At 43.7% G+C, this 16886-nt stretch overlaps 2 protein-coding genes across 2 annotated transcripts; both read left to right on the top strand.

The window, feature by feature from the left end:
- The first annotated feature begins 1812 nt into the window (after positions 1 to 1812).
- Positions 1813 to 4467, top strand: LOC148833975 (tryptase-like). The gene is made up of 4 exons (XM_088915713.1): positions 1813 to 1852; positions 2521 to 2634; positions 2821 to 2963; positions 4324 to 4467. The coding sequence occupies exons 1-4, from the start codon at positions 1813 to 1815 to the stop codon at positions 4465 to 4467; spliced, it is 441 nt and encodes a 146-aa protein (XP_088771839.1).
- Positions 4468 to 5886: 1419 nt separating this feature from the next.
- On the top strand, positions 5887 to 16618 carry LOC148833974 (transmembrane protease serine 9-like). Its single transcript, XM_088915386.1, has 10 exons — positions 5887 to 6042; positions 9987 to 10004; positions 10459 to 10627; positions 10879 to 11147; positions 11498 to 11652; positions 11835 to 12102; positions 12818 to 12986; positions 14386 to 14639; positions 14876 to 14967; positions 15082 to 16618. The coding sequence occupies exons 1-10, from the start codon at positions 5988 to 5990 to the stop codon at positions 15367 to 15369; spliced, it is 1737 nt and encodes a 578-aa protein (XP_088771512.1). The 5' UTR covers positions 5887 to 5987; the 3' UTR covers positions 15370 to 16618.
- Positions 16619 to 16886: the final 268 nt, after the last annotated feature.

Below are 16886 nucleotides of genomic sequence, written 5' to 3'. Positions count from 1 at the left end.
TACAAGCTGGACCGACCCTCCAAACATGAGGTCAAGAAAAGCATTAAGAAGGTCGTCCTCCACGAGCAGTACAACAAGAAAGGAGAAGACGGCTTTGACATTGCCCTGGTGCAGCTGGACAGCAAGGTGTGCCTCTCTCCTTACATCAGTCCTGTCCAGCTCGCCAAGCCCAACGATGTCTCCACGGAGGACACAGAATGCTGGGGTCACTGGGTGGGGGATGACTAAAGAGAATGGTAAGAAATGATGATCAGGGCTCCTGTGTTTCTCGTTAGGACACAGGAACTAAGACTGCAGCCCACAGCAGGTCATTCTGCACATCTCTCTTGTCTAGTTGCTGTGAGCTCATTCAGACATCTCACCCAGTCATTTACTTGAAAGAAGGGAGCGTATCTGCTTCAACAACATCGTGGTGTATATTGCCCTAGATCAGCGGTCAGCTGACATGGCACATGTGTTTTTATTGGCATGCAAAGGGATTTTTAGTGCCATGTGTAATGAATTTGACACATGCAATAAAAGTCCTTAAGCCATGAAGAAACATATTCAAAAAATATATTAAACTGTTTGACTGTTCTCTAATTCTCTACATACCACCAAATGAAAGCTCTTTGGTATAGAAAAAAACTGTTCCCTTGCTTTATTTACCAAATTATTTTTTGTGGGGCTGATTAACTGTTTTAACAGGAAAGCTCTTAACATGTGCTGCTAAGAACACTTTTCCAAACTCAAATGTAAATTTGGACAAAATGGAGATTTAAAAGTTAGACGTTTACTCACTTCAGCCCTTTTGGAGAGAGAAATACTGATTAGTTCAGAGTCATTTATCACAAAAGTGTCCAATTACATTTTCAGACACAATGTGACAAACAATTTCAAGGGCAAGAGTGGCGAGGCTATTGTAAGTAAAAATCTGTAAAAACCATTGCCTGATTGCTTTGGCTACCATAAGATAATTGTTTGCTGTGTTTCTCATCTGGAAAATCTTTGTGCCGGGATTTTAAAGTATGAGCTTAAGAATGTGAAGACTACAGTAAAAATGTGAATTTTCTTGTTGCTCAACCTGACGATGTACAGGCAGTTTTCATCTCTGCTCCAGGGCATAGACAGTAAGAACAAGGACATTCTTCTTTACAACGTTGTTTGTTCGCTAAGCCCTGGGAAATTTTTGGCATGCTTTGTGGAATGACTTTATGCAATCAAAGCTTCTTTCAAAACTATCATGATCTGCATGCTGAAAAATGGGTTGCCAATATCACTATGCATATGAATGAGGTCAATCTCCTGATCACCTGCTATGGTGTAGATCACACCGGTATGGGTCTTCTAGAAACGTGGAAGGTTTTTTTTCCCAGACTTTGCCATTTTTCCCCCAAGACATTGACACCTCAATTTTCCACTAATTACAACATCTTGTAATTGAAAGAACTTTCTAAACATTGCACAAACCATGTTTCTGAGTTTGGAGTGTACATGTGAGAACTGGCATCAGAGTTTTCAGTCATATTTCAGGATTTTCAATGTCAGCTTTGATACTTTTGACGCAGATTTTTTCAGTGTTTCTGTGGGTGGGTGTTGTGGATTTTGAAATCAGCTCATTGAATTATGGTGGTCAGGCTTACAGAACTTGAAGTAGTTCTGGGATCTGCGAGACACACCTGAGCCTACCTAAAGCAATCACAGCATCTTTATTATGACCTGTTGTGAAGTCCCTGGTGGTGAAATTTGACTGTTTGAAGAAAGTAACATTTTCACTGTTCTCAGCATTTGAACCAACAACCAAGCAATGCCTACAGTACCTTTTCTAAAACCATGGTGCCGATCTGCAAGGACAGCCACTCTTTGAACACAGGTGAAATTCTAGCTCAGTTGGAATAAAATTTCCATAACCTTACAAATATTATAAGATGCGGTGGTCTTTAATGACTTGGTCCAGTTCTGTCGCTCTATTGCGTGTATATGCCCCTAGCACATTTTCTTTGATTTCTCCCCCCACTTCAGTCTAATACAGTCAAGTCTCCCTGTAGATTCTCACCCCTAGCCAAAAGGCACCCAACTCCTTCAGATGGAAGCCATTGAGATACTTCCTGTATTGAAGAAGCCGTCTTTAGCGTCTCTGGTCCTCAGCCAAGTGTTGTGTTTGCAGATTGTTGTGTGTAGCTGCTCAGTTCAGCAAGATGCAGTCATTGGCAGACTCTGAGAAAGCCACTTAAATGGGTCCAACTCTTTAATTTATTTCTAAAGTCTCTGAATGTGTCTCATGTGGTAAGATGGCCACATATGTAAATGTCATTTGCTCGAACACGAAGAACCACCTCATAATCTTCACAGGCCCTTGTCAGGACCCTGTCTCCTCCTTGATGTCAGCCATCCCAGCTCCTGGGAAGACAACATGATGATCTCAGCTATACATTAGTGCCCTTGATGTACTGCAGATCTCACTTTCAGTGTCCTTTACTGAACATCAGCCTATAAACTGCTATCCTCTTCTGGCGAGCTATCACAATGTTCTGAATCCAGCAATAACCAGGTTCTGGATCCTGTCAGCTTCTCTCTTCTGGGCACAGAGCTCCAAAAATGTGCAACGCAATCTGCCAATGACCCCTCCCACCGCCAACCTCCAGGGTCCTCATGGTGAGGAATTTGCAGGGAGATTTCCTGTCCTTGTGATGGGAAAGCGCTCGTGAGTTTTTTTTAAAGAAAACGAATGCTTTATACCTGGGATGGCATTGGAAATAAAGAGTAATGAATAATCCATGTCACTCTACTTGTCTTTAGCTACGTAGCAAATAAGCACCATCTCCCTCTTTGTCACTCCAGTGCAACTGGGATTCCCTCACACTCCGCAGGAAGTCCAAGTGCCCATCATGGACAACAGCCGCTGTGAATCCATGTACAACAGCAAGATTACGAAAGAGCTGATGTGCGCTGGGAATGAACACGGAGGGGTGGACACCTGCACGGTGAGTTTGCAGTCCGCAGTGTAAAGACAGAAACAAGACCAGTTCCTGCAAAACTTCAAGACAACTCCTACATGGTGAACAAATTTGGTCAAATAAAAGTAACTATTAAACCCACTACACTGACCTGAAGGTGCAGCAGCGGGGGAACCGGGGAATGGGTCCACACGTAGGTTTTGCAGTAGACAGACAAGCCGGCAGATGAAAGAGATACTAAACGTTTCACTTCAAAGCTGAAGCTGTGGTTAGACAGGCAGGTGGTCAAGCCATGAGACAGATTAAAACGTCGGGGAGAATCCGAAAGAGTCAAAACAGCTCCTGTTATGCCCCCAAGCTCTGGAACTCTCTCCCTAATGATAGCAGAGTCTCCTTCTCTAAACTCCTTCAAATCCAGACTCAGAACCCTCTTCTGTAGAAGAGCCTTTACTGAACTGGTTCCATTCTTCACCCCTCTGCCCTTCTTAGTACCACCATCCATGTCTCCTCTGTATATTGTAATTGTGTTTTGTCTTGTGTATTCTTTTTATTTATTGTTGTTGTCATCCTGTAAAGCACTTTGAGAAGCCACCTTTAAAGGCGCTATATAAAATAAAGTTTATTATTATTATATTATTATTGGGCTTTGCCTATCAAGACTGTTACTGTAGTCAGTACACAAGGAAAACTTTGGGAAGCACACAAGAACACTGAGTCTTCACAGGCAAAGCCTATCAACATACAACATACTTTGTAATTTGCTATCCTCATAACGGTTTTCTCAATCTACCGTAAAGCTCTTTAAGACGCTACTTTTAAACACACTATATAAAGCATATTGTATTATTATAAATGTGAAGTCAAGGCTTCCAGACCTGGAAGTAACAAGGAAAGTGCTGGCTTAATTGCACGTAGGTGGTATTGATAATTGCACTTGTGTTGTCATTACTACGTTAGATAATTTAACAGACCAAGTTGAGACTCGGCTCTGTCGTTGTGGAGATATGAGGACATTAGCACGGGTATTACAGATATTTTAGAAATAAGTAGTGATCAAGCCTTTGACTTGTAAAACATGTAGTTTTGCAAGAGATATATTAACTGAAAAAGTAATTACTTTATCTGGTAATTTAGCAATGTATCTATTATTTTAAAAAAAGTTCATCTTGAGTATGTTGTTGTTTCTATATGCAACCTAAATTGAAAGATGTGCAAGAAATGCATACTGTGAGCATGCCATTACTGTTGGGCAACTGACAGTTCCATGCAAAATTACTGACATCATGATGGAGTTGCACCACTTTGATTTGGCAATATTCACACTAAGCACAGCCCCATACTGTCACTGTGTAAATCTATTCCTTTATCATTTCTCATTTCACTCCAGGGCGATTCTGGGGGACCTCTGGTGTGTAAGAAGGGGGACAGCTGGATCCAGGCTGGGATTGTGAGCTTTGGAAGAGGTTGTGGTAGGCCCAACTCCCCAGGAAACTACACCCGAGTCACCAGCTTCAGATGCTGGAATAAATGAAGATTATTACCTCCTATCATTTCAGAAAAAAACAGCTGTTAAGTCTGACTTAAAACAGAAAATGTAACTTAACACTGTAGAACTTTGAAAGCTAAATAACATTTGTATCACTAACAGATGAAAGCACAAACGGACAGAAATTGTTGGCTATCTTTGCTTTTGCCTGCTTGCTGCTATGACAAATCCACTGTACTGTGATTTGGCTGACATCTCAGCTCAATAAAACTGCAAACACTGAAGCTCCTGGTCTGCGGCTGTTCTCTCGGGGAATGTCCGTGTGCTTCTTAGTGTCTGTACGTGTGCCAGCGTCACCCTAGCAGACCTGTTTCATCCAGTACGCATTTTCCAGTGAGACAAGTATCTGTGGCTTGAAGAAGTGCTTGCTGGATGTAAGCAAACTGGTTTTTCCATGTCAGACGTTGTCAGAGAAGGGGGAGATTTGTGAGTGTGTAGTTGATCAGCTGAGTCACGAGAGTCTGTCTCCACCCACTTTCGCAATATAAATGCATTTTTACAAATTAAAATAACAGTTTTATACGTGCCTTAACAGAAAGGCAATATAAAGTAATTAAGGTGACTAGGCTAATACCAGCAGGACAGAAGATAGACAGACCCAGAGCAATCGATTTGGGTTCCTGCTTTCATTGGAAAGTGGTTTCCTGGACACTTCTTTGCTACATGCATTTATTCTGATCCATTTAAAAATGATCATTTCTTTTCCTGTCCTAAGAGTTTTTAAGGGAGGTCTGTGACAGAGCCAGAGTGCCAATTCTCCAAATGCCTTTTTTTGTCCAAACACATCTCTTTTCACAGCCATTTTTTCAGAGACATTCGATTCCTTTCACACATGGTTTCACACATGGACGGATCTGTCCTCTTAAAGGTGGAACTCAGTGGTCCACTGTTCTGTCAGAATTAGATTCTTCTCTGAAGACAGAATGGAATCTACCAAACATGGTTCATTCTTAATGGTTTATTCTTCCTATAATGCTGTTGGTTCCACATGTTTATTTTTTTCTTAGCAAAGGTTTTAGCCAGTCAGGGCTGCAACAGGGAATTGATTGGGGACTTGCATTCCATTACATCATAACTATCGCCTCTCTTTCATCAATGTTCTTGTCCTGTTGTGTGTTTATTACTGAGGGATTCTCTGTTATCTCCTCTGCATCTCCTGTCCTATTGTGTGTGTTTATGACAGATTTTCTGATATCTCCTCTCTCTCACTATGTCTCCTGTCCTGTGGGGGAGGGGGTGTTTGTTAAAAAAGGACTGTCTGTTTTTAAAAGTTAAACAAACTGAGTGGGTGAGAGATCACTAGAATCCACTGAAACTGCTTAGAGCCTGAGGAATGATGACAGAGGGAAGGCGAGGCAAAGCTGGAGTGAAGGGGAGGGTGAGAAGAGGGAGGGAGAGAGAGAAGGTATGTGACAGACAGGTGTATTTCTGTTCCTCATTAAAACAGGAGGTGGGGGGACAGGGTACAAACACTGTGATACCTGAAGAAGGTCTCACAGTGAACCATGGCACTGCGAGGCAACCTGTTCTCTCTCCTGGCTTTGCTGCTGTTAGCAAAAGGTAAGCTATTGTCTTAACAGTATGTCGTGCTACCTGTGTGTATATTGGTCTATGTTAATCTGTCTGACTGTCACTGTCAGTTTGTTTGTTCAGAGTTTCTATTTTAGATCTGATTTTCTAGCAGGAGTACAGGCCAATTTTGAATTATTTTGGGGTTTTTTTAAAAAACAATTTAGAAGAACAGGAATCCAGAACACAATGTTGTTATAGGACATAAATTATTTGGAAACAAAGATATTAGCTGTCACAATGTTCTGACTGGAATCCAACTGAATCCATAAGGGTATTTCAGAATCTAAGAAAAATGTCACAAGCTGGAAAAGTTTCTGTATGGTACCTGTTGGATTTTTTTGTTGGAGGAAATAAGAAAAAGGCTTTAAAATGGTTCATCAACAATCCAGTTGTGATTTAAAACAGAGTAGTCGCATCAAAATTGGGCTTGGCACTCCTGGTGCATGAATATAGTATAGTTTTTGGAAATGATTTAACTTTAAAGGGTGTGCGAGAGCCTAATCCAACAGCTTCAGAAGGCAAGGTGGGACTCTGGGCAGCATTCCCCTGGAATGGGCGAGGAAACAGAAGCACCTGGGAAACATTTGCATGGACACAGCAAGAACATGCAAATTCTTCATGGAGAAGAGCCATGGTCTAGAATCTAACGCAGTACCCAAGAGCTGTGAGACAGCAACGCAAACTGCCACTCGTGGTACAATACAAGAAAATATCATGACTGAAATTTCCATTGAAACTATAATGAAATAATATGTCAGATACATCCACCACACCAAGATCCTGAAGAACCGAGTTCATACAGAACGGACTGACTTGGAATTCGGTGAAAAACTAAAAGTTGGGTTTGTTTCTAGACTGGGAAGACCTCTCTTCACCAATCAGGAAACAGGTTCTAGTGACTTCAGCTCATTGTCAGCTGGAAGATGCAGCTATATTTCTATTCTTTATACATGTCTTACATTCTACCATAATTCCATCCTCCGTACAAATCTGTTTTACTGTTATTATGAGATTAGCAGGAATGAACTGCAGCCAGCATGACTGCCTCGGGCTTCGAGACCTGAAGGACTGCCAGAGCTGTAAGAAAACCTACTGGATCACTCTCTAGTCCCATAACCACAGGTATAGGGCTGTCGGTAATGATTCTGAAACCACCAAAATATTCCATTTGAAAACCCAGCAGAATACTTCTAACATCTATTCAGGACGTTCTGAAAATTAACAATCAAGACTGTATCTGTCACATAAAAGTCAAGGCTGTGTTTAAGAGTTCCAAGTCATTTTCCCATCGGACTGGCTCTAATTCCTGGAGTAATTACACCCGTTTTCAGGAGCTCTCTCTCTACTGGACTGGAATCCTATACGCTCTTCTATGCACTGCTGAGAGCAATAACTCTCCTACAATCCCTGTTTCTCCTGGTGTGAACACACACTTTCTCCCACTAGCATGTACGACCTAAAAATGACTTATTTGACCTGAATCTCTACCCACTTCTCAGTCTTATCTGAAATGTACTGTCAAGCTCAGGGCATCCTGGGGGCAATTTCTAGCATGTATTTCCATTATGGGTGTACAGACAGCTGGGTTTTTCTTTTGCTAAGAATGGGAGCATGTGAACATGTGAAAGCTCCTGCAGTGCTTTATTTCTGGATGTTCTTGCTTTCTCTGTGGGGCTCTGTACAGACCCACTCCAGCACAGAAAGGGTTGAGGCCCTGAGGCTCGTGATGAAAACCAGTTGTACCAGTTTCAGACCACTGGCCTTTAACACAGGAACCCTGCTCCCTCCCTCCATTGTCCTGCAGCTTATCAATATGACATCAGTGTTCAAATATTCTCCTTACTTCCTTCAAGCTGACTATGAAACACAGCTTGTGTTCAGTATCGAGTGTTCCGACAATTACAACTGCAGAGAAACAAGAACATTTGTTAGGACTCATCTTGTATGTTGGCCTCCTGTTTATTTCTACATTTGAAAAGCGCTTTTCCCTCTTTTTCAAAACATACAAAACTTGAGAAACACTTGGAGCCATCAATGCGTACTGGGAGCCATATTCACCCCCGAATTTCACTTCAGATGAACACAACACTCGTGTTCTGCGCCATTTCCTGATATCTGGGCTTTTACACATTGCAGAGCTCTCTGGCTTGGGGCAGAAAACAGATACCACTCTTTAAGGAACAAGCCAAGAACAATATTGGAAAGGTGAATATTGCACAGGGAAGAGGGAATACAGAATAAGGAATAAATGAGAAGAAATAGGGAACATGGAGCAAGGAGTAGGGTCAGGGTTTAGACAAACCACTCAGACTCAGAGCCTGACAGCAGGGGGGAGATTTTGAATGTGAACGTGATTTTAAAAAATCAAACCGATTTAAAAAAATAAACTACTTGTGTTTTATGACATGGGAGTTTAATAAATGCTGTGAACCTCCTCTGTCTTTAGTAAACGTTATCTGGCACCTGTTAAAACAGATCCCAGCATTCCGTTCAGTTCCTGGTACAATTAAAAAATGTGTTTCGATTATTTCCACACTAATAACCTGTTCACCATCTATTGACAGCATCCATTTCTTCAGTTCTTCAGTTTCTCTTCAGTTACTTTGCAAAACACAGACTGAGCTGCAGTCCAGACATTCACTTTTCTGTGCCCTGACACAGTGACACAGGCTCACCAAAGAGCTGTAGCAAAACAGGTCCCAGTGAATGTCCTTGCTGGCTTTCAGCTTGTAGGAACCTCCTATGTTTTCTCAGTAACAGTGCTCCCCTGTGGCTGGGCAAGGCAACAATGTATAATAAACTTGTCATTATTTACTGTCAACCAGTGACGGTACTGCACAGTACAGATCGAAACTACTGTACGAAACAATCACTGTGTTCGTCAAGGTTCGCTCAGCTTCTTGGGGAACATTGACCCCTTGTGGCCGGAAGGAAGGGCAGCAAGTTTCCAGTGCGAACACTGAGGGCCAGCCACTGTGAAGGTACAATGAGAAATAGTGGGTTCAGTACACTTTCAAGTGTGAACTCACCAGTGAGTCCAGGTAAAGACCAGACTGCTGATTCCGAATTCACTGGAATTCCTGGAAAAACAGTGCAATGCGTCTTTGCTACTGTAGCAACAGCCACTAAAAATCGGACACTAAAGACAACTGTCTTACTTGAGGGTTTAATTACACTCCGGCAAATGACGAGGGAATTTCTCCCTAGCCCAAACAGGTCTTCTTTTTTTTTCCACCTGTAATATATTAAAATATTAACCAGCAGCAGAGTCCACTCCTACCAACTTTGAGGAAGTGAAAGAAAACCGGGTTCAGGCTTTGGTAGAAGGGGATGTAAAATATCTACCCTGCTAGTACCCAGACTTTGCAGAAAGACTTCAGCAGTTTCTTTATTATGGATTTGGTGGCACAATGGATACACCCAAGAAGACTAGCCACAAAGGAAATCGGTTTTTCTTTTACAACAAACTGAGTGTTACGACATATTACTAAGGCCTCGAGACCAAGAACAAGTACAATGAGAAACAGTGGGTTCAGTACGCTTTCAAGTGTGAACTCACCAGTGAGTCCAGGTAAAGACCACACTGCTGATTCCGAATTCACTGGAATTCCTGGAAAATTTGCTACTGTAGCAACAGCCACTACATATCTGACACTAAAGACAACTGTCTTACTTGAGGGTTTAATTACACTCCAGCAAATGACGAGGAAATTTCTCCCTAGCCCAAACAGGTCTTTTTTTTCCCCCAACTGTCTTGGGAAACTTTCTTGGGAAATCAGAGTTACAGGTTGAAACCTGCAGTGTGTGTCTGGACTACAGGAATCAACTTTGCTCCATACAAGAGCCCCTTCTGTAGTCCTTAGATTCTGTTGTAAATTAATAATTTTGCTCTTTTCTGTCTAATGAGACTTTTCTTCTTTTTTTAATTTCAGAATCACAACCCCAGACTGGTAAGAATATTGTTCTTAAAAATGAACAGGATCACTTAAAAACAGCTGAATGCTCAGAATCTCCTGATAATAAACACACACAACATAATAGGAGACACAGTGAGAAGAAAACAGGGAATCCCTCAGTAATAAAAAAATACAACATGACAGGAGACACAGTAAGAGAGAGGAGATCACAGAGAATCCCTCAATAATAAAAACACACACAACAGGACAGGAGATACAGTGAGAGACAGGAGATGATGATTTAACTGAGCAGGTGATACAGCATACTTGTTAAAAAACATAAAAACAGCTTCAAATGAAAGGACCTATATTCAGCCCATGTTACTTGATTATTAGTAACTGACACAATTTGAAAGATCCAGTCAGGTTAAACTCCAGTTCACTAACCAAACCACTGAAGCAAGAAACTCCAGGACCTGCAATAACTTAGCTTCTTTATTTCTCTAAGCTCCAGCCTGTGGACAGGCTGTACTCAACACCAGGATCGTTGGGGGCCAGTCTGCCCAGCTGGGGTCCTGGCCCTGGCAGGCCAGTCTGCGTCTGAATGGGAAGCACACATGTGGGGGGACCCTCATCAACAGCCAGTGGGTGCTGACTGCAGCGCACTGCTTTTCAAGGTAGGAGAGAAACAGGACCCCCTCTGTCAGTATGTACAGTGCTGACAGGAACTGCAGATTGTGATGACCGTGAACACTGATTGTAACACTGTGGACTTTGTAATAGGCAGGCAATGACTGCAAAGCTAATGACCTCTAAAAGTCATCAGTATCACAGTAAATCTGACAGCGTATAGTTCTGCAATAAGTACTATTTGTGCCCTCAGAAATACTTCAACTCTTCTCACGTTCTCCACTCTTTCACTCTCCAGCTCCACGACTCCAAGTCAGTGGACAGTGTATCTGGGAGTGACAGACACGGGCTCTAGCATCAACACAGTGTCCAGTGGGGTCCTGCAGATCATCAAGCATCCAAACTATAACTCTGCAACCAACAACAATGACCTGACCCTGATGAAACTGAGCAGTTCTGTCTCCTTCAACAACTACATCCAGCCCGTCTGTCTGGCTGATACCAGCAGCACCTTCTACAATGGGACCAGCTGCTGGGTCACTGGCTGGGGAGACACAGTTGAAGGTGGTGAGTGTATCCCAACGAAAAACACTCCTTTGCCAAAACCTTTCTTCCAATTCAACTGATGGTTTCAAGCTGAACTGACATAATATACCACACCAGAAGGCCTACTGGAATATCAGCACAGAAAATAAACACTTGCACTCTATTTGCAGATCATTTGAGTACATGATTTTTACACCTTTGTAAAGGTTGATATGGTCGACATGTTCAAAATCCTGTAAAGATCTTATCTTCTGGGACACTGGAGGGTTAAAAGATGATGGCTCAGCAGATCCTGCTACAGTTGTCCTTCCCAGAGATGAGTTCCAGCTTGTGGGCACTTTATGGTAGTAACAGACTCTCTTGTCTTCTAGGGACAACTCTACCCTCGACCCTGCAGGAGGTCCAGCTGCCCATCATTGGGAACAGACAGTGTGGGTGTCTGAATGATGTGATCTTCGGAGCGAACAGTGTCACTGGCAACATGATCTGTGCGGGAGTGCTGCAGGGGGGCAAGGACTCCTGCCAGGTAGCTGGAAAAGCCTTTTCTCTAAGCATCTCGCTGTTTACAACAAGTGTTGAGCTGCACCACACAGTGCTCTTGTTGGGTCAATGCTCTGTACTGGTAGTTTCACCAGACACAGACTGGTGTCAGTGGACAACACTATGTGGACAGTCTGCCTGTTTTAACAATCTTTTATCTGTCTTTAGGGAGACTCAGGGGGTCCCCTGGTCTGCAAGCAGGGCTCTGCCTGGGTTCAGGCTGGTATTGTGAGTTTTGGAGAGGGCTGTGCTCGTCCCAATCTCCCAGGAGTGTACACCAGGGTGTCCCAGTACCGGGACTGGATTAACGGACAAGTGGGGTCGGGAGCCACAGGCTTTGTGACCTTCACCTCCAGTGGCACAGACGCTGACAGCAGCTTCACCTGTGGTGCCACAGCAGCAGTGCCCACTGCCAGCCCCACGACTGCAGGCCCCAGTGAGTAAAATCCAGGATATATCCAATGTGAGAGTGTGTGGAATGAGAAAAGGATGACACAAATCCACCCATCTCAACAAGCTGAACTGCTGTTTTCTCAGTGATTTGGTGATGATACTGTACATGGGAGCATTAGACATGACAGATGTTCAACCTCTAATAAACAGCAGAAGGGATTCAGCATCGTCCCTCGAGAATCAATATATTAAATATGAATGTCCATAACAAAATGGGTCATATTTTCCAGTTAACAACACCACTCACCTAGTTTCTTCTTATATGCTTTCTGTGGAAAGCTCTTGCAGGCCATTCAGTCGAGCTGGAATGTCTTCAGCTTTTTGCCAGGGCCCCTCAGTAATAACGACAAAGGGTTTCCAGAGCTCTCCAAGAGTTGGAATTACTTTGCAGCTGTGGTCTCTAGTTCTGCTCTAAAAAGGTGCATGCGACATCAAGCGACTCCATTTAGATTCAGATGATAGAATCACATTCTGGGGATCCAAGGGTCATGCAATAGCAAGACTGAGAGCAATTATGGCAGACTGCTTTCTCATGTTGTTTGACCACCAAATTTGACTACACTTAATCCAGTTAGTTAAACACATTATGAGAGACTGGGTGATAACAAGAATCACACAGCTTAAACACAATAGCAAAATATAGGACACCTTTACCTTTTTCCAATGATGCGAATCTGCTGTCTCACTGTGTCTTCCAGCCCAAGTCTGCGGGAGGCCCAGACTCAACACGCGCCTCCTTGGGGGTCAGTCAGCTGCAGATGGGTTCTGGCCCTGGATGGCCAGCGTGCAGAGGAACGGCAGTCACGTGTGTGGAGGGACCCTCATCGCCAGCGACTGGGTGATGACAGCTGCACAATGCTTACCCAGGTACAGAGCAACCCCACCTGTCCCTCTCACCCAGGTACAGAGCAACCCCACCTGTCTATCTCACCCAGGTACAGACCAAATCCCACCTGCCCCTCTTACCCAGGTGCAGACCAACCCCACTTTTCCCTCTCACACAGGTAGAGTTCAACCCCACCTCTCCCTCTCACCCAGATACAGACCAACCGCACCTATCCCTCTCACCCAGGTACAGACCAAAACCCACCTGCCCCTCTTACCCAGGTACAGACCAACCGCACCTGTCCCTCTTACCCAAGCAGAGACCAAAACCTATCTGCCCCTCCAATCCACATCCCCCTGTAACAGAACTCTCTGCAAACATATATCCAAGACCACACATATTCAAGACTCTTCTGGATAATTCTGGATCACCCAGATGACATCATGTATTTCCAGCAACCTTATTTACTGAATCCCTTGCAGAAAATGCCCAGCTATTTACACAGGTGAGACAGGTAGGAGACTGGGGGCCATTTCAGGGAAATATGGGCTCTCCAAGCCCATAGTTTCCCATTTCACCTGATCATACCTGATCCAACTGATCTCTCAGTCTGCATCCTCAGAGGGGTTTCAGAACACCTATTGCAGAAAGACATCCGAAACCAAAATTATCATGAAATTGGGATCACACCTTCCCCCTTCTCTCAATGACAGATTCATTTCCTTCTAACCCTCTCTATTCATTTGCAGGTTTTGACTTCACACCCCCCGAGAGTCGATACTCCTTCTCTCCCGCCTCCTCTCCACTCCCGGCTTTTGAGCTCCCATTCTTTATCTATCAACTGCTGATCTTCCTCACTCCCTCACACATGAAGAAGGTTCCACAGCCGAAACGTTTTTCTTTTCAGCATGGAACAAATCTCGTTCCTTTGCAGCCTGCGCACACTGACGAGGCACCCTACTTCTTCAACCTTTTTGTTTTCTACTTGCAATGGAAACATGAATGCAGAGAATGCAGTGTTATTTTTCCTAATAAAAACAGCTACATAAGTGCAGGAAATCATAAAAAGGGGGAACACACAGTGAGGAGCCCCTGTACTACAACTGTCTGATGAACATGATCACTTTCGCACTGATGATGCGGGGCTCAACTGTACAGGTACTTGTGACTCAGTAACAATCAGCTAACATAGAGAAGAAAGGAAGTCACTGTAGAATAGTGAAAAATCAACAGATAAATCCCAGAAGACTCACTACAAGAAAGTGTAAAAGCTTGTAACATCAGGGGGTGAAATGGTGAATATTGACTGATTTACACTGATGGTTTGATGATGTGTTACTTTCCCTCTGATTTGCATTAGTGTTTGTCACAGTGGTATTACAGTGCAATGTTCTCCGAGTCTGTATTAAACCCTCTCTCTCTGTCGCCTTCTCTCTCCAGCTCTGTGAACACCAGTGAATGGAGAGTGTTCCTGGGCAGGCAGAACCAGACAAGCTCCAACACCTTAGAGAAATCCACTGGAGTCCTGAACGTTTTCACCAGCAGCCTTAGTGGCACCAACATCGCCCTCCTGAGACTGGACACCAATGTCTCCTTCACAGACTACATCCTGAGCGTCTGCCTGGCAGGGGCAGGATTCGCATTCACCCCTGGCACTCAGTGCTGGGTCACCGGTTGGGGCAACACAACTGCTGGTGAGTCAGGCTGGAAACTTCCCCTTGAAGGTCTACGAAGAGTCCGTTTCTTGATTACAGACATGATCAAGGTGTTTCACACAGCCTGAACCAGCTGCACAAATGGGGACCAGTGTGTTTTAGTTGGGGGGGGGGGGGTGGGTCTTGAACAAGACCAGTGTCCAATCCAATGGAATTAAAGGTGTGGTATGTGATCTAGGAGATGCTAAAATTGTTGTGCTTCTCTGTTCCTTTAGCGCTCCTCCAGGAAAAAAGTACAACAATCGTCCAGTGTATCAACGGATCTTCAGCTGACACCATCTGTACTTCTCCTCTGGACCTGGAGCAGGTGAGCACACCTCCATCACAACTCTTCTTTCAGTTTCAGATTTACAGAAGTTATGTCATTTAGAAGTCAATCAATCCATGTCATGTTAACCCCTGTCTGTCTTACTCTGCACAGGGAGACACAGGAGGTCCCCTGGTCTGCAAACGGAACTCCATTTGGATTCAGGCCAGTGTGATTGTCCCTGGCAACAGCACCACGCGCGCTCTCTCAACAACGTCATTCATAACGGTCTCACGTTACGCGAGCTTCCTGCAGGCGACTGTGGGCTCCAGAGTTCCCCTCATCTCCAACACTGTCTCCACAAACAGCAGCCCCAGTGCCCGCTACACCCCCTTCACCCACACAGTCCTCCTCCTGGCTGTGCTCCACCTTCTGCTGGCTGCCTGGATCTCCACATTCTGAGCCCCCCTTCCCAAACTTTCACTGACAGCTACAGACACACTGAACACCTGAAGAATGAAACACATTTGAGTTTTAAACACAGAGCACCTTTCCTCAGATCAATGTAACATAAACCTTCAGATCCTGAATTTTAATCACCTTCTCAGCCTCATGATCTACAGTCCATGTCACACAGCTCCACACAGGATGTAAGAGCTCAAAACTCTTACATAAATCCTCATGGCTAGTTGGGCAAGTTCCATGTTTTTAACAAAAAAAGGGGAACAAACATCACTGAATTCGGCTCAACAGAATCTGCTGACAGCTGACACCATCCTCCCCTCAAAATCACATGTCTGCATCAGATTCGCTGGTATGAATCTCCCAGTGTTATCAGAATCCAGCTTAGCCAGCGCTCAGATAGCGATTCATCATCACTGACATCCCCTGATAGACACTGGTCAGCATCAATCTCACTCAACTATACCCACACAACATCAATCCTCGACAGCAATTGGTCAGCAGGATTCTCCCTGCTGATTGGTCAACAAGAAACCCGCTCCACACTGACTGGTCCTGCATCACCCAATCTTTCTCTGTGCGAGAAAACCACTGTTTGACTTCAGTGTGCTCAGCTGCTCTGTGAAACATGTACTGAACTAGCAGAAAACTTCCAGAAGAAACTAAAGAGACTTTTCAAGCTCAGGTGTTGTAACCGTCTACTGCACTGCTTCTCTAACCAGTACACCACTGGGGATCTGCTAGAAGTCAACAAACCCATTCAGACTCACAATGGAGACAACAAGTGCAGCACACAGTTAAAAAACTCAGGGAACCCGAGGTTCTGAGAGGAGTGGAAGTTGCTTTGTTCCTGACGTTGAATAAGGATTTGCAGATGGGTTTTATATGAAGGGTGGTGGGCAGTGAGGGGGCAGGTGGGTGGGCTGCTCCACTCTGCCCACAATGTATTCTTTCTTGAACTCTTCGTCTTCCAGGGATCAGAAAGGCAGGAAGCATAATAGTGGGTATAGTTTGTATTTACATACCTCTTTTGTTTATTGACCTGCATATCTCTTCTTTGATTCTATGGCAATGAAGAAAACTTTCTGCATTTTTATTTTTGAAAACAGAAAACCTGGAGAATGGAGTTGACTATTTTCTTATATGTATATTATTAATACAAATGGAACTCTTATTGCATATGTATATTTTTTTTCTTTTATTATACACATCCAATATAAATACTAAAAATAAAGTACCCAGATTGAAATGGGGATGGGTGTCATTATTAATGTTACTGTGGGTTATTTAGGGGGAAGACAAGATTTTTAATAATTCAGTGTTACAATAGAGACAATGGAAAAAAAATTAAACTTCATTTTATACTGAACATTCCTGTTCCAATAGATGCTACAGTCGCACTATAGTCCAACAGTCCTGTTACAATAGGGGCCACAGTCCCAGTAGAGTAGAACAGTCCCATTACAGTACAAAAGTTGTGTTACAGTAGGAGCTGCAGTCCCAGTGCAGCAGAACAA

This window comes from Atractosteus spatula, chromosome 5 (genome assembly GCF_055471065.1).
Source record: "Atractosteus spatula isolate fAtrSpa1 chromosome 5, fAtrSpa1.hap1, whole genome shotgun sequence".
Lineage (NCBI taxonomy): Eukaryota > Metazoa > Chordata > Actinopteri > Semionotiformes > Lepisosteidae > Atractosteus > Atractosteus spatula.
The sequence above is the reverse complement of the archived record's forward strand: the minus strand, read 5'-3'. Positions and strand labels throughout refer to the sequence as shown.